The following is a 20,778-nucleotide window of genomic DNA, read 5'->3' as shown; positions in this document are numbered from 1 at the left end:
TATGCCCGTTTGAGAGATGAAAAGACCCCTAGATCGAGGGGTTGAAGAACGTGAGAGGTATGAGGAGGCAAGTAAATAAGCAGGATATTGTTTTGGAAGCAAAGCCACATAAACTCGTCCGTTTTATAGCTGCCATGGCCATCCAGGACTAACAGCCTGGCTTCTGAGGGGTCTGCTGGCTGGCTATGAGGAATGAAGATCTCTTTCAGCCATTCAACTGCCATTTTATCGTTTGTCCATCCGTTTTGCGTAGCTGTAAACTTCCAACCATCAAAAGGCTCCAAATCAAGAGGAAACCACTGTTGTTGTACCGTTTGGCCCTTGAAAATCACCAGAGGGAAGAGGTAGGCACCTGTAGCTGAGATACACTCGAGGAAAGAAGTCCAGGCTTTTGATCCAGGGTCTTTCCTTTGAATTGAACGCGAAGAGGAGCCTCCGAGGACTAATCCATTTGTTCCTTGGCCCTCCATCAGGCCAGCTTCATCCATATTCCATCTATTAGCTGGCTTAATAGCTTGGATATGAGGAAGATTGAAAAGACGAAACCAAAGCCGTATTACCTCTGTTGTAGCCCCATTCGTTCGTTCAGAGGCAATGCGGCGAGTCTTCCTGACCTTTATCTCTGGATTTCTCTTCAAAAAAGCCTGAGTTCATTGCACCCCGAGGGCCTGAGAGTCTCCCTGGACCTCGAGGATCTGCTGAGCAAAGTATTTGAGTTCTGAATGGCTTGGTGGAACGCCTAGGCTTTCTTGAATCAGGATCCATTCGGCTAGTCTTCTTTCCTGATCAATAGAGAGCCTTTGCTGGTTTTCGTGGGCTGTTTTATGCGATTCCCCTCCTTCTAGGCGAGCCTGAAGAGTACTCCTTGGAATACCCCATTCCCTCGAGGCTTGCCGCTGAGACTTGCCTTTTCTGACAGCCTCAACGGCCTGGGCTAGCTCAAACTCGGAATAGGGCTTCATAACAGTCAGATAAAGGTTTGCTGGAAAGATGAAGTTGTTTGGATCAAAATTGGTTGAGTAATAGCTATCAAACTAAAGGGGGTTGAAGAGGCGGTGAGGGTGGCCAGGGTGGCCCAAAACTACCCCGGCCCAAAACCCCCCCCTTTGACTTAGTCAGGATGCTTTACAGCGTTCACGATATAACACAAATCCTGGCAGAAGTAGCCGTCCCATCAGGTTGGCAGGCCGGCTTTGAAATACTAGACTACAACGCCAAAAGACCATATATCGCTACGCTATGTAAGTATGCTGCTGGTACATTGCTGTAATTCTGGTAGGATGAAAGTTGATCTCGGTGAAGGATCATCTGTAAGGCCAGCGAAATCATGAAGTTTGATCTGGATATTAGCTCTATTTCGATATGAAACAAGAATTATGCTAGGCTCAATATTTCGGTGGGTTAAGCTATAGTTATGGAGATAAGAGAGGCCGGAAAGGCTCTGCTGTGCAATGATACTGCATTCGATGCTTGTAAATAGCTAGCTGCTGTAGTAATTTTCCAGATTGCTTAGAATGCAAGAGCTTAGGATAACGAAAGGAGGTAATGTTTCGAGATTATAGCTTGATAAACGAGTCAGATTCTTCTGGAAATTGATATTAGAATCAATTCAACAGTAATAGTATTCGGCAATGATGTATATATTAAAAGTTTTTCATTATCTCAAGCTCAAGTTAGTAATGATGCTGCTGAGGTTTGCGCTAAATTTTTGTTATAGGAATTATGCGAGGGCAAAAAAGCTCGTATTGCAGTGCGCTAAAGAGAAGAGAAAAGAAGAGAAAAACCACGAGGGCAACTAACTGAAGCTATCAACAGGTCTGGCTGTTGGCTGGCTGGCTGGGCCGTGCACGGCCTAGGGCCAGTGACTCACTGGCCCTCGCATAGGAATTGTATATCTGGCCTGCTGAGCTTCAATAATTGAAAGACTGTTATTAAGGCTCTCTTGTATAAGAGATACAATGAAGGAAAGTTGAGGGTGGAATCCGAGACCAATCTCCGAGACACCGGTCAACAAATGCAAGGAAAAACCACGCATAGTTTCCATTGCTAACCATCTATCATAACTGCAGTGCCTGCGCTATCGGAGAATGCACCGAAGCTGTGGACTTTCAAGGTTCGATTTTCGAAGCGAAGAGAACAATGCCGTCGTCTGATACCGTTCAGAGCAGGCAACTGAAATTGGCAGCCGCTCTCTATGCCGAAGTCGACCTGCTGATGACCAGAGAAACCGGTGTCCGCGAAAATGGGCAGAGAGTCTGCTAACATCAGATGTTGTGCTATGCAATTCCATCGAATCGTAGCAAGCCCAAGTGGCGATGTGCTGCTAGCAGAAATCCGAGCAATGATAGAGGGCATGTTGGTTATAGCTTCGGAATTGCTAGAATACTTCAACATAACAAATCTGGATAGGGCTATTTGATTGATATTGGAGACGAGCTAGGGCTGCCGGGAGACTCGCTGCCATGAGGAGGCTTGAGTTGACTTCTCTTCCCATGTACACAGAGCGTGTTCTGCTTCCTAACAAGTCTTCTAATCTTTCTGATTCAAGTCTATTACTCTCTTCAAAGCCCTCTGACCCCAAGAAAACATCATCTCACATAATAGAAGGCCTGCTCCTCTGAAGTCGGAAATGATATGCAGTAATTGCATGAGTCTTACAAAATCAAGCCGCAGAGTCAGCGCCAGCTTAGCGCTTAATTTTGTGGCTGTAGGTACAATAGATTTGATTGGTGTGAGGAGGGCTTCCCTGGTGGGCAGGTAGAATGGAATCATAGCGCTTAATCTTGATGCGATATGTGTAATGGGTGTGATTGGTGTGCGGAGGTTGCATTGGTGTGAGAAGACTTTCTTGGTGGGATGGCATGGACAGAACGGTTAGCTCATCTTGTAAGGGGGGATCAAGCTGCGAGGAAGCAGTGATGAGTTGCGATGAGGTTGTGATAGCTTTCATGATCTAGCAGCATCGTAGCCACCCTCGTATAGTAAACCCTAGCTTATTGACTACATAAATCAGGATATTTATACATCATCTTCCTAAGATATGCCCGGATCTACAATGCAGAGAGAACATTGAGAAGACACAAAGAGAACATTGTTTTACATTGCCCCGATGGGATTCCTCCAGTCCACACACGTCCGCAGACTCTACAATGACATTAGGTCAACCGATCATCCCGAATGGGCTACTACCCGGTTTTGGGAATATGTTTTCCAAAAGGAATAGTTTCCCCGAGAAAAGATGGGCTGTTTCATCGCAGCAGCCTCCTACTCACCAATCTGACGTTGGGTCGTGACAACCTGGTTCCTTGTTGGCGGGGCCTGTTCCGTGACCTGCATATTGGATGGGTCATAACACATGGGACAGCTTCTGCATAAAATGCGCCGGTCGAAACTGGGGCTTTCTGGAACCTGGGTGGGAACCTGGGCAAGAACCTGCTGAGCACAGCGTGGCGAAATCTCAAACTAGCTAGAGATTGCTGAAGGGTAAAATAGTATGGCCAACGTCCAAGATGGCCTGACCATGGGACCAAAATGGGGCATTTGGTCTGTGTTGGCCGCTAAGCGTAGTTGAAGAATGGAGGACGGTGGCATGATTATTGGCTAGAGCGGGAATCTTGGAGTCTTTGACCTTCATGGTCTTTCGCAGTCCGAACAAGATCGAAAAATCCTAGGATATATGCCTCTAAGGCTGCGTACCAGCTCTTTCTGCTCCAGAATGAGATTGTTGGCCTTGATAATTGTGCGTGTCCTGTACGGGTTTGCTCGTCTTGACATTTGCTGCCTCGGCGATGCGCTCTCCGTGCTCGTTCCGTTGTACGATGAATAGGACCTTTGAGTTCGTCTGACGACTTGGTGCGGCTTGTTGCTCGTCCAGTTCTTCGCCTGCCTCGACGCGCATATTGCGGAGTGCTGCCTGCAAGTCGATAGGCACACCGTCTGGGACACGTTCCGTCAGGTTTGGGTCCCCAGCGTCTTCTTCATCCGTGTCTCCGTACGGATCGTCCTCTGGTACCATTGTCGGTCGGGCTTCATCGTCGCGTCCCTCGTCGGTACCCTTCTCGAAGGTCGCGCTTCCGGTATAGATTTGAAGCGCATGACCGGTTCCAGCTGAACAGTATTCTCGGTAAGTGCCAAGTTGACGTTCTTTGGTTCGACCACCGACGTTCCAGTCAGACCAGCACGGATTTCCTCGAGTGGATCATCCTCAGCGGTTGTGTACAGCGTCGACATAATATAAGCCCAGAATCCGAAGTCCTTCCATTGGCTAGGAATGAAGACCTCAAAAGACAAGTCTTCCTGTCGATACTGTTCGGTAATGTGCTGGATAATACCGTTGAGATCAGGGAATCCGGCTCTAGACAGGTCAGCCTGGGCGAAGCGATCATGATGAACATGAATCTCGTCGGTACAGGCAACGAAGGCGACTCTCGATGCCGAACGCGTCTGTCGGCAGGGAAGGCCACGACTCTGCATGTAACTGCGAAGCTGACTGCTCTCGATACGGTGGACCTGAGGCGACTCTTTCATTGCCGTGAAGGGGATGGACGAAATGAAGGGAATCTGCCTCTGACGAAAGCGAACCAGATATTCCACCGTGATATAAGGCACGCTGTGTGGGTACGCGTGAATGCGGAAAACTGTGCTGATTGGCGCGTCCGGGGTTGTCGCGAGGCGGTCGATCGTATTATCCTGGTAGAAGGTGGCGCGCTTGTCGTCGTGCAGGATGATACAGCTGTAGGGGTAGGAGATGCCGGCGAAAACTTCGCGTCCGAGGACATTCGTAGCTCGCTGCATGGTATCTTATAGAACCTTTGCCTGGAAATCGTCATCCTGCTTGAGGTTGTCCTCCCGCTGCGCTGGTCGGTCGCTCAATTTCGCCATGGCCCATGAGCCAGTTGCATTGTCCTTTGTCACTTTTCGCGGAACGTAGTCGGGGATGGTAATTACCGTAATATGCAGACTTGCCATAGTTCGTAAGAGGGTGGGGTTCATTATTGCAGTCGTCGTTGTACCAGCGCTGCTTGTCTTCCTCTGTCATTCCCTCTTCATCGGCATAGACGTCGACGCCGATGTAAGACCAGATGGTATTGTTCTTGTCCAGCGGCTGCGTCATGCACTCTGTAAGGTCTGTCTCGGTGTATGCCCAGTCGCCGCTCTGATCATCAGCTGCAGTCTCAGGCATAGGTACTATGTCCTCGGGGTAGTCGTCCTCTGTCTACTGATCATTCTTGACGCGGTAAAACGCGTATCCGTTGCGAAGGCTTGCGTCCTGAATGTGGTCCAGCAAAGATGCGAGTGATTCGGCAATACGGGCGCGTTCGAAGCCAGGAAGACTGCGCCACCAACGCGTACCCGACGCTTGACCACCTGTAGCGAGTGGGAGACGGGTCACTGCCAGGATAAAGTCTTCACTGTAGGCTTCAGCTGCCGACTGAATGATAGTGATGTATTCAGGCAGATACGTCGAGGAACGCAGACGGAACATGTCAAGCTGCAGTCCGTCGGGCAACTTGACATCGTCGTTGTGAAAGTGCAGGTCGGCGTCCTCAATGTCGACGGCGACACGGCTCGTGGCCACCTTGCATTGCTGTTTGTAGAATTTCTTCTCTTGCAGGCGGCGCTGTCGACGATTCTTCACAGTTGCAGTCTGGGTCTCGGACATGTTGTCGTCGACTTCCGTGATGGGCGCCTTTCCTTTGTCGGAATGGCTGTCGGTGGACGAATCGTCGTCGTTCTGATCGAGGTCGTCAGACACGTCTGAAGCGGTCATAATCTCCTCATCATAAGCATCGCCGCAGTCCAGATCAGGCATGAAGTTGCGAGGAGCTGCTTCAGCCGTGTAACCCTGAACGAAGAGCTGGCCTAGGCCGCCCTCCTCGACGTTGCCTGTCGCCATTGCGCTGTAGTGATCCAGACGCGACGACTGATGAACGGCGATGATGTGTAATGCAGAGACAAGCAGATAATGAAGAATAAAGGGGTTGCAATAGAATTGCTGATGGGATATCAAAGAAGAAACTCGCGTGTGTGTAGACGTTGGCTTTGTACGTACTGCGAGCGTAGTGTGTGGAAAGAGAAAGAAGAGTGATGGTGGGGTTGGTAAGAGAGAGTAATCAATGTTTCGGAGCAGCATCAGAGGAACAAGTTCTTATCAATGAAACAGCATTGCTAATATTCAGTCATCAATTTCCGACATTCCCTGTACATGTATCGCACTCAACAAGAAAAGTATTTTCCGAAGCTGAAGCTTAAGGTTTCCTTCCCGTCGTATTGCGCCTCGCAGTTTTCTTCCTGATACCTCCCGGTCCACGGGTACGATCTCGTTTGCCAGGAGTTGCTGCTGTTCGATGAGGTTCGATCGCATCATCGGAAGATGCATCATCGGAAGATGCATCATCGGAAGATGCATCAATGCACCGCTCTCCGACGATGATCAAGTCAGAATCTTCAGATGCAGGCAAAGAAGGTTGTGACTTGCAACCGTCCACAAGGGTGCGGATTTGCAAGAAACACCGAGATTGTTCCGAGAAGGTAGCCTTGAGTGTTGTGTTGTCGCGCTTGAGTGTTGTGTTGTCGCGCTTGAGTGTTGTGTTATCGCGATTGAGTGTTGTGTTATCGCGATTGAGGATCTCCAAACGGTTTCGCTGTCTGTCAATCTCATGCTGGAGCTGCATGACTTCGGATCGCAATTTCATAGTCTCTGATCCAGCAGTCTTAGCAATGTTCTCCCAACATGCTGATTGTGACCTGGCTTCTTGAGTAGCTAATTCTGCCGCTATGAGCTTGTTCTGAACCTCTATCCGGGCCAGCTCATTCTGTTGTTGCAAAGTATCGGCCCGTGCTTGTTCCGACAGAGCCCACTGCACTGTATGTTCAGATGCTACTTTGTTGGTAGCTTCAACCTGCTTAATCCTTTCTGCAAGATTTGTGTTGCTCAGCTCCAAGACATTAGCCTTCGCCAATGCCTCAGTGATCTCTCTTGTGGGAGACATGATAAGTTTGCAAGATATCAATGGGATGAGCTCAGCACGGCATGAAGGGCATGTGCTCTTCGAGTCGTCTTTCCACCCTTCCCAGCAATTCTCATGATAAACATGTCCTAAGAATGATTATGAGGTCAATTAATGATTAGCAAACAGGGTTTGGATAGGTTGTAACTTGCCACAAGACACAGCAGTAAGCGTAATGCCATTCGAGTATGGCTCCAAGCATATGCCACAATCTGTCTTTGTGATCTCATTATAGCGAGGGTGTACTGGAGAGCCCATGATGGTGTATGAGACTGGCTCTCAGACAAGAGTATGATCAGACAAGATTGTGAAGAAAGGTGCAAGAGTTAGAAGAGACATTGGACACGGCTGGTGCTGCATTATATACCCGAGACACATGCAGGATGAGCTAAACGAAACAGACCCCGCCAACAAGGGACCAGGTGTCACGACCCAACATCGGACTACCAACATGGATTACATAACCCAGGGTTAGGGTTATGAGGGATGGATATGTTGGATCGACAACATATCCAACATTTCAGGATCAGACGGATCAACAACATATCCAAACGATCCACGACAACTACACGTTCATTACCATTAGATAGATCATTGTACATAGCTCTTCAGTCGTCAATCTAAGTATTCATTTGGCACACACTTGAATAGCCCCAAAGGCAGTGAGAGAGAACTCACCCGAATTCCAGTCAAAATCACCGAGCGAAGAATCCCCCGGAGCAACAGCAGCTTCCTCAGAAACCATCTCCACCCGCTCACGCTCCTCCTCCTACCGTTTCGTCTTCTATGTCGTCAAAGCACATGAAATCCATAGGAGCAGGCGTAGAGGTGTGTTGTACCTCATAGGTGAAGTTGTCCGGACCAAATGCAAGGGTAACGAGGTGCTGTACGCGACCTGGGAGACGCGCATCCACACAGATCTTGGCCCAAGGAACATATTGCTCGCCGCCGAAGTGTTCGCCTGCATCAAATATGAAGCGGAACATTAAACAATGGTATGTTTCGAGTAGCCTGGGCTTCATTCTGTAGAAGATGTCATCTTTATGGGGCACCTATAGTAGAGTATGATTGAATGCAGAGGTCACAATGGAAAGTTCTCTTTTGTCGATATTATCAATTTTAATAAAGCTTTTCGGCCGAGCTAGAAAGAGATACGTTAATGGGCTGATAAGCGATACCCTTGTAACCCCAACAGCTTCAAGCGGCGGGAATGATAATAAGTCTGCTCTACCTGTATTCGGAGAATCTGATAACGACGACAATCCTGAATGGGAAGACATTGATCATGAGATTGAGGAGGAGGAAGAGGAGGTCCGTCGAGAGCAGGAACGAGGGCTGGCCAAGAAGTCACAACTTCAGCCCTCCCAGGTTGATACCTTCATTGAACAGATAGTCCAAGAGTATATCTCTCGCTGGGAGGAGAACAAGCTGCCAGCACGGCAGCGCCAGGCCTTCTTCCTATGTGATAAGGCTCGTCGGAATGGCGCCCGCAACAGCCAGGTTGTCAGACTGACGGATTTGGTGAAGCCGTGATGTTATGGCCCATGCAGCATATTGTGAGCTACGAAACATGTCATGCGGAACAATGGATTCAACATTTAACGTAAGCAAGCATCGGGGTTACAAGTGCCTTTATTCCGACAGAATTTAAGAAATTTAGCAATTAGTAATATCAGGGTCTGTACAGCCTTCTGCAAGGATATTTCGTACCCTGGCATACAGTGTCGGATCCTCCTGCTTCCAACATTCATTCCCAGGAAAGATCACCTCCCGCAGTCTAGTTGCAAGTGGGATCAGCGGCCGGTAATAATCAGTGAAGTGCTGTGCGACTGTCCTCGTAAACACATCGCTCGTAATCACACCAGCTTTCATCGTGAGTAGCGCGTCTGTATCCATGTAGTTCCACTTGTCAAACTTCAGAACAGTTCTCTCCTTGCCCGGCCCCTCGTAATGAATACAGATCCAGAAGAGAACCCAGAAGAAGGATTCGATGTCATGCATGAAAGAATGCAGCTCGCCCATGAGTGCTCCTATGGCCATGAAAGCCCTGGTTCCGGTTATGCTCTTTGCGCCCGACGTACTATCCCGCTGTATCTCAACAGCAAGGTCCAGATCGATCAGGAACGACTGCCAGGACGGGTTGCTGGGATCTTCGTTGATGATGAGATTGTTGATCGAGATATCCCTGTGCAGGAATCCTGCTCGGTACAGAGACTCGTGTCCCGCGATGCAGCCCTCCAGCGCAGCAAGCAGACGAGCTCGAGAGCTTGCTCTGTAGATAGGCAGTCCATAATCACAAACAATAGTACGCCTATGTTCCCGGTCCGGAAGGGTGGTGATGCTGGCCTCGTTGGGAGATTGCGATAGGCGGGATCGTTTGTTGGGCGGCGGAAGTGCGTCGGCATAGCTGGATGGCCGTTTGGTCGGCAGAGATGTGCCGCCTTGGCTGGATGGCTGCCTGCTTGGTGGCTGAGGCATGCTGGCCTCGTTGGGAGATTGCGATAGGCGGGATCGTTTGTTGGGCGGCGGAAGTGCGTCGGCATAGCTGGATGGCCGTTTGGTCGGCAGAGATGTGCCGCCTTGGCTGGATGGCTGCCTGCTTGGTGGCTGAGGCATGCTGGCCTGGCTGGATGGTGGGCTGAATGGTGGCAAAAATATGCCAGCTGGGCTGGACAGCTGTCTGCTGCTTGCTGGCTGTTTGCTCGGTAGAGGGGCGGCAGCCTGGCTAGATAGCCGCTTTATACCGGCGATGCTGCTGCTGCTGCTGCGGCCTCTCCGCGAGCCACTTCTCGCTTTTACGCGCGGCATAAAGTCTGTCCAGTCTGGCTTGTAGTTGGAAGCTTTGGTGATATCCAGCCCCTTGCGCACATTGCTCCGGATAGTATCATTAGTACCGCCTACCTGAACAATCTCGTGATGATAGTACCGAGCCATATTGACAACCTTCTTCTCAGTCGCCTTGCGGAGCAGGTCGCCTTCTACGTCCCGCTCTGGGAACTGCCACGAATCTTTGATGACAAGTACTGTCCGAGGATCCTCTTCAGGATGAGCCTTCCAGCAGGTTGTCCCTCGGCCAGCTATACAATGCTGGTGTATTATTGCTCCATCGATCATGAGACGCTCGTTCACGCCATTCCGGTTGATCTCGATGAATTGCTGGCCGCTGGGTGTTCTCTTGAATGCTGGGTCGAAGCCAAGCTGCTCTTCGCTCATCCACAGGAACCCGAGCATTGTAAACACAAACTGCAGCCCGTCTTTGTTGATATCGAACTGTTCGGATGCAATCCCTCCGAGCCGGTCAAACTCCCACAGCCTCATAAGCGGTCCACAGAGGGTAAAGGCTAGAACGAAGCGGCGAGTACTGCAGGCTGAGAGGACCTCCCTTGCGTATGTTGCAATGCTTATCCACGCGATCGAGGGTATATCGTCAGACGGACCCATCTTCAGCTCGCCTGGCACGAGAACGTGCGACCATCGATATCTGGAACCGCTTTCTGCTGCCGTGATGAGGTCATCCCTTACAAAGCCGATGTCCATGCTGCGCTTCCCCACAGAGTCTGGGAGCGGCGTGTTGGGTTGTACCAGCAGCTTTCGTCGAGGTATCGGCGCAGGTGTCGGTGTAGATGCCAGCGTAGATGCCAGCGTAGATGCCGGCGCAGCACCGCAGGCTTCTGCGAATGCTTCCAGCTGGGGAAACAGGTCGTAGAACCAGGCCACTACATTTTTTTCTGATGTGATTGCTGGCCAGCCGCGCCACCCTTCGGGCCCAAAAAGCGGGTTGCTGCCCTCCACGCACTTCTTGAAGACAGCCTTGGACCCTGCCTCTAGGCCAGCTACCTGTCCGAAGTATGTCTCGCTGAAGGAAGGAATATCGACATAGAGAGGACCAAGCTCCAGCTTAAGGATCCTGTCCACCTCTTCGCGCTTCTCGGACGAGTTCATTATGCCGCTCGTGGTGTAGACCCACGGGGTTTGCTCAAGGAAGGTTGCAATCGGTTGTCTCGGCGGCGGGGTGCGCTGCGGCTGGGGGGGGGGGGGTTGCTGCAGCGACGGGATATCGGCTATCAGGCAGTAGATGTGTTCCCAGATGCGCTCATCAGAGTCGCGTTCGAGGATAGAGCAGAGGAGGGGCTTTATGCTATCGAAATCGAAAGCATCGGAGTTGACTGCTGAGTTCAGTCGGATCAAATCAGTTCGAAGGATGCCATGGCCTGACCCGGAAGGTAGAAGACGAGCAACGGGCAGCAGCCGGAGTTTGGGAATAAGAGTTAATATGAGATCTTGCATATCTGTTCGTGTATTAGAAGAGGCATTTCAAGCCAAGAACTGGTCTGCTTGCCTTCTCGTCCCAGCCGCTCCAGCGCGTCCAGTGTACAGGAGATGCCTGCCTTGTCGCAGATCGAGTTGAACGTGGTGTGAAAATCATCGAGACCCTTTCCGATCGGATGATCTTTGATGAGGTTTTGCTGCTGTAGGTCTGCCATGGTGACAGCAGCAGAGGTGGGGATCAGTAGTTGTGGAGGTGGTGAGGGTGATGAAGATTGAGCTTGCATTTCGTCGCAGACTACCAAGGGGGCCGGCAGGGGCGGTAGTCTGTTAGTCACTCACGAGATCTAATTGAAAACGCACGGGCCACAAGTTTCTCCTGTATGACTCAGCTAGCACACTCGCGCTGTGCACTTTCAAGCCGGGCGGTACAACCTGCTGTTTGGGGCGTGCCCCAGCCTACATGGTAAGTATGCGCGGCAATCAATAAGATCAACCGCCTCAACAGTCGACTCGTGATTGGCAAACTCAGCCCGAACCAACCAAGCAGATCTTGAAGGCTGAGCCTGCACAGAAGAATGATCAATAATATGATCAACTGGCCTCAATAATAGAGCAGCTCCGCATCGACCAAATTGCAATGGTACAGTCCCTGAAGCTGCAGTCAGACGCTCTTAAGCAAACCCGGGATGTCTTATACGACCAAACCAAGGCTCTGCAAGAGATCTCACAACTGATCAGACGTCTCCAAGCTATCTCTGCAAGGAACCCTCCTTAAGGAAGCACAAATTCCTTACAGATGGGTGTTGCTTATGTGAGTCCGGAGGACGAGGGTGAGCAATACTCTGAGGTATGGCAGGCGGAGATTAATGATATCCTAAAGAAGGATAGAACCCTGTACAGGTGCTATAGCTGTAGGTCGAAGTCCTATGGAGCCTATGAGTGCGTGGATCTCCGCACCATTATGGACTGTAGTATCTGCTATGCTCCAGCATTGGCGAAGCCAGAATGGCACTTATCTGGGGCCCTGGCGGCGTGGGTGACGGTCACCCGCGTCACCCGCCGCCCGCCAAAAGTGGCCGGATTAATCCCTGTAAATTCAGCCCCTCGCACCCAAATCGCCCTCGAAAAACGCTGTGGGTGACAGGCGCTAGCGACGAAAAACCCCTGCTAACCCCTGTAAAATCAGGCCTTCGTAGCAATTAATCCCTGCTTTTTCAGGCCCTCCCTGCAGGCAGGCGCTGACTCAACAGCAGAAAAGGCCAGGGTTAGGGGACGGGTTAGGGTCTGAGTCCCGTGTATCCCTGAGAGTGACCAGTTCGCCGGGCCGACTGGCCTCCGGATGGTCCATGTGGTCCGTGCGCGTGCCCTCGAGATATCTATTCGATCCTGAGAATTCTCCTGGACCTCCCTCCTTTCTCTTTCTCTTTCATCCTATAACTATCTGCCAGAACGGCCTTTTTCTCCCATCTTGACTCTGCTCGCACCCATTGGTGCCAACTGGATTCCCAATACCACAAGGAACTGAACCTACCCGACCGCCAAGGAAGATGCCACCCAAGCGGGCGGTCAAGGAGAAGGGGAAGGCGCCAGCCGCCCCGAAGAAGAAGCAACCCCCTGCAAGGAAGAAGAAGGGCGGAGGAACAGGCGCGGCCCACGAGGAGGAGGACGCGGATGAGCAGGGCCAGCCAGGTCCCGCGACCCCTGCTGCTTCCGCCGGCGCCGCCTCGGGACCGGACACGCCTTCCTCGCACATCGAGGTCACCTTCCCACCCGGGTACATGGAGGGATCACCAAAGATACTACCAGCCCTGCCGGACCTGGCCCAACACCCGGAGAGACTGACAAACCCGCAGCTGAAGGCAGAGCTGGCCAGCACCAAGTTACTATGCTGGAAGTACGACCTGCCGCCGAACTATGGCTTTCTGCCCATGAACGAGATTTATGACAAGGATGGGACCGCCCTTCGCCTGCCCTGGTGGGATGACAAGCTGGATGCCCTCGCTATGATCCAGCACGAGGCGCGGGCCCTATCAAGAACGAGATCAAGAACAATGCTAATTTTATTAGCAAGAAGTATGCTGGCGTCACCCTCTTCTACCCGCTGACGTCGACGGGCCTGGCCAATGAGCCGCTCGGCGAGGTACTCAGCCTTCAGGAGGTCCGCCATGTATACATGCACCAGACTTGTGTGAGTAAGTATCAGACCGGGCCCAAACACAGGCCCGATCCCGGACGCTGGGTTAAGTGCAGTTGGCACCGATCAGTGCCAACGCTCTCTCCTTCCCCCCCCCCTTCTCTAGCGGCCCCTGTGCGCAGGTGCACACTTTCTCCTCCTCTCCTTCCCTCCCGAGTTGGCACCCATTGATGCCAACCCCCCCCCCCCCTCCCAAAATCCCCTATCTGGCATCCAGATAGGGCCAGCCAGAACCATTCTCCCTCCCCAAATCCGCACCCATCGGTGCCAACTCCACCTGATATCACCGGTCCCCCCAGGACTCCGGACGCTATAGGCTGACCTGCCTTCCTCTACAGCTTACAAGTTCTTTGGGCCCCTCTGCAGGGCCAAAGTGATGAAGTTCTGGGGCCACGAGCACACACAGGCCGACGCGTTCAAGCAGTATACTGAGCTCATCGAAGGCTTCAGCAACGCCAAGATGCAGGCGATCTGCCGCGGGGTGCTCGAGGACGAGAATGAGCCGCTGCGGAAACCTGCGGCCTAATCATTTTCATTCGAGAACAGTTATTTCTAAACTAATGAGAATGATCAGGCCGCAGGTTTACTAGAAGGAACATGGGAGTTACTGACAAATTCGATAAGATTCAAGCAGGGTAGTGATATGAGATGTTGAAGGCCAGAAAATATCGAATGTCTTTTCGGGAGAGACCTGCAAACTCCCTGCTGTTGCTATCCATCTGAGTGAGTATTGCCATCACCTATAAAGCCACATTGATACTTGATTACTTCGAAACCAGCCTGTCACTCACCTTTATGGCTATAGCTCTAGATATGACAACTTCAGAGGCAACGGCCACTCGATTTATGCATGCCCGTAGCATGATTACATCATTACGGACACGCTTCCAGTGTGCTGAATGTCCAGTAACAGTTCAAACTGTGCTAGAGATAATCACACATTTTCTCTGTCATAGGACAAATTATCGGCATTGTAGAAGGCACTCTAGGGGCTGTACAAATGGTAGAAGGGAAGATGGTTCTTCAATTAATCTATCTCAAGGCACGCTTTGCCAGTTGCTTTTCTGTAGAGCCAGCAACTGGCACTAGTCCCAACTAGGCTAGCGCACCCAGCGACTCACTCCCTTTCCAGTGAATGGCTCAGGTTAGTGAGTCAGTGTGGCCAGCCAGGCCTCATTCACTCGAGGCCCCTATGGCCTCTGCCACAAGTGCCGGCCACGGAAAAACGTTCCTGCTGTCCTCAGCAGCTATCTAGGGGTCATGTGCCCACGTGCCCACGTGTCAGTCTCGCGCTTCTTCGGAGGCCAGGAGAGGCTCCAGGGCCCTGTTTCCCATCCTTTTCAGGCCCAGGGAGGCCTCCAGTCGCGTTGTCAGACGCGTCAATGTTGACAGCCGGGGAGGCTGTGACCTTGGCCGGCCGACCTTGCTTCCTTCGTGCCGGCACGGCGTTTCCATCTTCATTGTTATCAGGCAACGGCTTCTTGGAGGGCCGGCCGCGCTTTCTCTTCACGGGGTCAGCTGGGCCGTCCTTCACGAGGATCTCCGTAGCCTTGTCGGGGTGTGCGCGTTCGTATTCCTCGATGAGGCCAGGGCACTTGAGACTCCTCAGATCCTTCCAGCGATCGTGCCGTGAGGACCATCCCTTCCATCGTACCAGGTATCGTACTGTATTCTTGCCACCTCGTCGCTCGATCTTCTTGTCCACGATGCGATCGACTTCGTAGTAGTTTTCATCAGGTCCAATTGAGTCGTCGCTGTCCTCGTTGTGCTCGATCGGGCCAGGCTCAGGTAGTTGGCGATTGAAGGGGTCGTCAGTAGGTTTGTATCGACTCAGGTACTGAATGCTGACCACTGGGTGTACTTGAACGTCAGCATCACGGTCGCCAGTTTTGAAATCAAGCTCGTAAGCCAAAGGTGACACTTTTCTGATGATTGTGAACGGGCCTTCACGAAGAGCCTGCGTCTTGTTGCTCTGGCGTAGCAGTGGCTTATATGCCTTGCCAAGTTTTAGCCAGACCTTGTCGCCCTTCTCGTACTCTTCGTGTTAGTGTTTGGCATCGTACGCGCGTTTGTTGTCTGCTGCGACGATGTCCATGGCCAATTGCGCGTCTTTTCGCAGGTGTTCACGCATAAAGCGTATCTCGGATAGTTGTTTGGTGATATTGATCAATCGGTCTGACGGTGACTGGATCTTGAATCCGAACAGGAACTCGTGGGGGCTCGCGTCGATGGAGCGTTGGTGTGAGTTGTTCAGATTCCACTGCAAAGAGGGAATTAGGTCTATCCAAACCTCGTTAGGGTGTTCAGCGGCGTGGTATCTGATAGCCAGCTCGACATCCTGATTCTTTCGTTCGGCTGCCCCATCAGCCTGAGGGTGGTGTGCTGTGGTCATCTGCAAACGCGTGCCAAAGGTCTTCCACAGGCCAGTCCAGTAGTCTGAGGTGAACTTGGCGTCGCGGTCAGAGATAATTGCTCGAGGGCATGCCCAGTCGCTCAACAGCAGCTGTCTGCCCAGGACAGCTTCCCATTGCTTGGCTGAGTAGGTTGAGTGGCCTGGAATCAGTAGGGTCCTCTTGGAGGTTTTGCAAGTGACGGGCATCAGCGAGTTGTAAGCTTTGAAGCCTTTTACCTGCCACGGGGTGCCTGTTGATTCGACTGATGGCAGTCCAAGGATGAAGTTGAGGGAGATCGTATGCATAGGTTCAGAGGGGGCTTGAATTGGCTGAAGTAAACCTGCTGGCTTCTGGTTTTGCTTCTTTTGAGCGCCACACTCGTGGCAGTGATCGACGTACTGAGAGACGAGCAGTCTCTTCTTCCTGAAGTGAAGACCATCCAATTCAGCCATCATGCGGTCTCTGCCGAAGTGGTGTTTATTGTTGTGAGCATTGCGCAGAAGTTCCTGCACGAGGGGTTGTGGGACGACGAGGCGCTTCTTTCCATCGTTGTCGTAGTTGTACAACAGTTGGTCCTTCAGGCAGAATGAATGGCCGGGCTTAGAAGCAGAGACAATGTCTCCATTGTTTGTTAAGGTAGGAGGCTTTTTTCCGGCTGAACCAACCTTCGTTAGGTCCGTGATGATATTACCGTAGACTGTATCCTCCTTGTATCCTTGCCAGAAGCGCTGTTGCATATCTTCAGACATCTGTGCTTCCGACAGAACGAGGAAGACCGTGGGAAGGTTGTCAATCACTGTATCAAGAGTAGCTGGTTCGTTGCTCTGTCGTGCCTCCGTGTTCCCTGTTGCAGACAGCCTTGATAAGGCATCCGGGACGTAGTTGAGCTTCCCAGCTAGGTAGTGAATATCGAACTGGTACTGGCTGAGGTAGATAGAGGCGTTGACAAGATGTCGGTTCGCACGGTCTGTTGACGAGGTGTCAAGGCGCGTTTGGGTAATGATGCCACGCGTGGCGTCGTGATCTGTGAGGATAATCACAGGCTGTGCTTGGTTTGACTGAATCAACTTGCGCAGGCGTTTCGTCGCCCAGACCAGATATGCAACTTCTTGCTCAGAGGGACCGTAGTTCATTTCAGCCTTCGTCAAACAGCAGCTAAGGAACATCACTGGTTTGATGACGTGTGAAGGAATTAGCTTGCCAGGCTGCCAGATGTAGTCCTCTTTCAGCTGAAAGACCATCACGCCGAATCCTCGTTGCAAGCAGCTATCCACTTGGACGAACAGCTTCTGAGACGGTTCCATGTGGTACAGATGCATCTTCTTGCAGATAGTGTTCTGCAAGTTCTCGAAAGCTATCCTTTCAGTGTCCGTTGGTTCGTAGTATGTGCGACGTGTATAGGCCTGATGCTGCGACTTCTTTCCAGGCGTGATTTTTCCAAGCTTGCGGCCTTCAGCTAGCAGCGACGTTTTGCGCAGTTGAAGCGGCTCCACGAGCTGCGCGTAGTAAGGGATCATTGTTCGCAGGAAACCAGTCGCACCGAGGTAGGTCTCGAGATCTTTGAGGTTTCTAGGGAAGGTCATCCTCTGGAAGGCTTCAGTACGCTCCTTCGTAGTGGATAGGCCGAGCGCGTCGACATAGAAGCCAAGCAGTTCGACAGAGGGAAAGCCGATGTGACTCTTTGTGGGAGAGATAGAAATCCCCTTCTTGTCGAAGATGCCGAGAGCTGTATCGAGATGATTCAGGTGATCCACAAACGAGTCGGAGAAGATCACGATGTTGTCGATGAATGCCTTGACGAAGTGCCTGTATTCACGAAGCAGCCTGTCCATATATCTTTGAGCGTGAGCGGGCGAGTTGCGGTAGCCCATCAGGGCTACTGTTGGTTGCTCAAGGCCACGGTGCATGATCATGATCTGACAGTCTTGGTATTCTGGGTGGATAGGGAACTGGTAGAAGAAAGCTGTGGCGTCGATGACTATGATGTATTGTTTACTGCGTATAGCTTCAATTACGTCTGACTGAAGAGGAAGGGGGTAGTTGTCAGGTACTGCCCACTTGTTAAGGGCTCTGAGGTCCGCGACGATGCGGCCCTTTTCCTTCCCGTGTACCGTACGCCAGACTACGAAGATTGGCAATGCGAACGGGCAGACGTCGTCAGCGAATTCGAGGCGGCTAGCTTCGTGCATATCCTCGTGTACCTGGTCGATGAACTTCTTATCTTTGCGAGAAACAGGGTAACGGGGGCGATTCAGCTTCGCGTGCTGCCATCCCTCCATCAAGGGAATCTTCATCATCTGGTCCTCTGGCATGTCAAGAGGGCCTTTGTTTTCCCATACAGCCGGGTACTTCTCAACAATCTTCTTGAACTGTTGAGCTTTGATGGGGTCCTGCGAACAGACGCGAACGCTGTTGTCGAGGACTATAGCTGGAGCTTCGTCTGGGGCCTTGATCCCCAGAGATCCCTTGATGATGGTTGAAGGTTTCCGTATGTCGAGGTTGTGGTTGTCGGACGGTAGAGCTTTGGTATTCGCGGAAAGGTTGATATCATAGGCCATTCCCATATCGCCTAGGGACTGACAAACAGCATCGCTGTAAGGCGTGGAGGATAGGCCTTTTTCGTACAGGAAGTCGCTAATCGGGCGTGTCTCCGTTTCTGCACCCTTGGCTGTCGCGATGATCTCTGGTGTAAGGTCGAACTCTCTGTTCACTGCTACCTAACCAACAGGAATCCTCAATGAAGACGCGAATTGCACGTCGTGTGCACCTATCGCGTGGGTGTTGGCTGGCTGGTAGATCGACGCCAGTCCTCCCAAGGCAGCTGCCACTGCCAGGGCCTTTACAGCGCCCTTAAAGGTAGCTTTGAACCATCCAGTGTCCTCACACTCGTAGATAGTGCCCATCCGCATGCCTTTGGGGATCTTAACAGCTCCCTCCGTAGCATTGTGCAGAGCTACTACAGAGGGTGAAGAAGCATCGATCTGCGCGTTTAGCGCGGTCCTGTGGGTTGATGTGAAAGAGAATGAGCGGCCTTTGGGCAGTTCAGCGTATTTCACAGCTACCTAAGCAGTCTCGCCAGAGCTAATAACATAGGCATGGGCCATCCTCACCTTTCGCACAGTAGGTGAGAGAGCCTGACGCTGGACCTCGAAAGGCACCTGGAAGTTGCCTTGCCCTGGGTATGTGATGGCCTAGTCCTCGTAATTGATGATGGCTTTGCAGGCTTTGAGCTATCCGTTGCTGATAAGGGCTCCAGCGGATAGGTTATCCACAATCCATGCCCCAGCACGCTGGCACAGCAGTCCAGGAGAGCCGTCAGCACGCCTGCCACAGACGTAGAAGTCCCATTCAGCGTATTTGAACAGCATGATCATGCCCTTTCCCACACCCCCAATCTTTTGAAGCTTGTGGACCAAGACCTCAGCAGCAGGGAACTGACTGAGGAACTGTCGATCCACCAAGTCGTAACCAGTGCCAGTGTCTTTGCAGAGGATCATATCAGGTCCGGTGGGAGTAGCTCGTACGGTGATTTTCATGTGAGTGTAACCGCCGATAGGCTCGTTCGGCTGTTTTTCGGGCGTAGCTTCCGTGAGGATATCTTCATCACGGTATTGGACCGGTAGTATGCTTGTCTCAGGCGAAGTAGTTCCAAAAGACATAGCGTGCTTCAGACGTCTCTTGATCTCTTTGAAGATGTTCGTCTTCTGGTCTCGATCCTGGCAAGCGCTCATGTGCTGGAACATCTAGCTTCGAGAATCAAACTCTCTGTTACAGAAGATACACGTGCAGTTAACTGGGTGGTCGACTTCGCATAGGTTGTAGACGCGGCCTACAGGGCTAGGCAATCGAGAGTAGTATGACGAGGTTGGCGAGGGCGATCGTCCAGGACTATCGATCCAGTGTACCTGCCTATCGCCAGGCAAAGGTAGGTCGTCACTGTCGTCCTCAGAGGGCGTATCTTCACTCTTATCCTCAGTAACGTTATAGGCTTTCTTTTTATCGGAGGTCGCTGGGCAACTCCAGTCGCGTTTCTTGCAATCCTCAGACTTGCCATCCTTCCTGAACCGATCGTAATCACGGTCGCGGTTGCAATCCCGAGGCTTGTCGCGGTTGGAGTCCCGGTTTTGGTATGAATTGCGATCTTGAGGCTCATACCTTGAGGAACGAGTCACGCTCTTATCACAATAGCTTGACCGATCTTTGTTGCAGCGGTTATAACCACGATCCCTTCCGCGATCACGATCGCAGTTATCTCGACGATCTCGGTCGTTGCAGCGGTTGCTGCTGGTGCGAGAGTCGTACTTGCGGGCTGGGGAATGGTCTCGACGACTACCCTTTCCTCTGTAGTACTCAGGGTAGCGTCGATCAGCGATGTTGATCAAGATGCTCTTAGCCTGCTCAACCTCCTTCATATACTCATCCAGGGTGTTGTAGCGATGAGGAGGGGCAAGGTAGTGCTGAATGCGTTTATCCATCTTGCTTCAGATGTTGTTCAAGGCGCCCTTCCAGTTGAGGTTCTCGCAGTCGAGAATGCTCATACTGCGTGCGTATCGGAGGTTCTTCTGGATGAACTTTCGCAGGGCAAACTCGTTCTCAGCAATGTTTCTCAAGGTTAGGTAGCTTTCGCGGAACTTTCGTGTAGCACGCATGGGTTCTATGGCGAATTGCTGAGCCAGAAGATTGGTAATGATGCTATATCCTCCTCAACGAAGCTTAGTGTGCTTAGTGTTGATCAACTCGTTGGTTTACCAGTAAATAGCAGCGCCTTGCAGTAAGGTGCTGAACATGCGCAATATCTCGTTCTCAATATCAGCATCATTCGTGCTATCTTTAAGGGATTCAAGACGGTCTAGAAAGAACCAGATATCAGTGAAGACGAGGTTCTTGCTGACTGTAACCATGCCAATATCTT

The 20,778-nt window shown here is 51.6% G+C and overlaps 4 protein-coding genes across 4 annotated transcripts; 2 read left to right on the top strand and 2 right to left on the bottom strand.

The window, feature by feature from the left end:
• Positions 1 to 3,682: 3,682 nt before the first annotated feature.
• M406DRAFT_71445 (uncharacterized protein) lies at positions 3,683 to 6,992 on the bottom strand (the record flags this gene model as incomplete). Its single annotated transcript, XM_040925447.1, has 7 exons — positions 3,683 to 4,107; positions 4,176 to 4,788; positions 4,948 to 4,960; positions 5,013 to 5,187; positions 5,353 to 5,995; positions 6,053 to 6,147; positions 6,299 to 6,992. The coding sequence occupies 7 exons, from the start codon at positions 6,990 to 6,992 to the stop codon at positions 3,683 to 3,685; spliced, it is 2,658 nt and encodes an 885-aa protein (XP_040779396.1).
• Positions 6,993 to 8,002: 1,010 nt separating this feature from the next.
• On the top strand, positions 8,003 to 8,543 carry M406DRAFT_71444 (uncharacterized protein; the record flags this gene model as incomplete). Its single annotated transcript, XM_040925446.1, has 2 exons — positions 8,003 to 8,005; positions 8,139 to 8,543. 2 exons carry the CDS (start codon positions 8,003 to 8,005, stop codon positions 8,541 to 8,543), a joined length of 408 nt encoding a protein of 135 aa, XP_040779395.1.
• An 83-nt stretch (positions 8,544 to 8,626) lies between these two features.
• Positions 8,627 to 11,494, bottom strand: M406DRAFT_286387 (uncharacterized protein; the record flags this gene model as incomplete). The annotated part of the gene is made up of 4 exons (XM_040918674.1): positions 8,627 to 9,351; positions 9,685 to 11,010; positions 11,062 to 11,299; positions 11,338 to 11,494. The coding sequence occupies 4 exons, from the start codon at positions 11,492 to 11,494 to the stop codon at positions 8,667 to 8,669; spliced, it is 2,406 nt and encodes an 801-aa protein (XP_040779394.1). The 3' UTR covers positions 8,627 to 8,666.
• Positions 11,495 to 12,826: 1,332 nt separating this feature from the next.
• Positions 12,827 to 13,999, top strand: M406DRAFT_71442 (uncharacterized protein; the record flags this gene model as incomplete). Its single annotated transcript, XM_040925445.1, has 3 exons — positions 12,827 to 13,254; positions 13,347 to 13,471; positions 13,812 to 13,999. The coding sequence occupies 3 exons, from the start codon at positions 12,827 to 12,829 to the stop codon at positions 13,997 to 13,999; spliced, it is 741 nt and encodes a 246-aa protein (XP_040779393.1).
• Between the last annotated feature and the right edge of the window lie 6,779 nt (positions 14,000 to 20,778).

The sequence above is a fragment of the Cryphonectria parasitica genome (genome assembly GCF_011745365.1).
Source record: "Cryphonectria parasitica EP155 unplaced genomic scaffold M406scaffold_2, whole genome shotgun sequence".
Lineage (NCBI taxonomy): Eukaryota > Fungi > Ascomycota > Sordariomycetes > Diaporthales > Cryphonectriaceae > Cryphonectria > Cryphonectria parasitica.
This window is presented reverse-complemented; position numbering and strand designations above follow the sequence as displayed.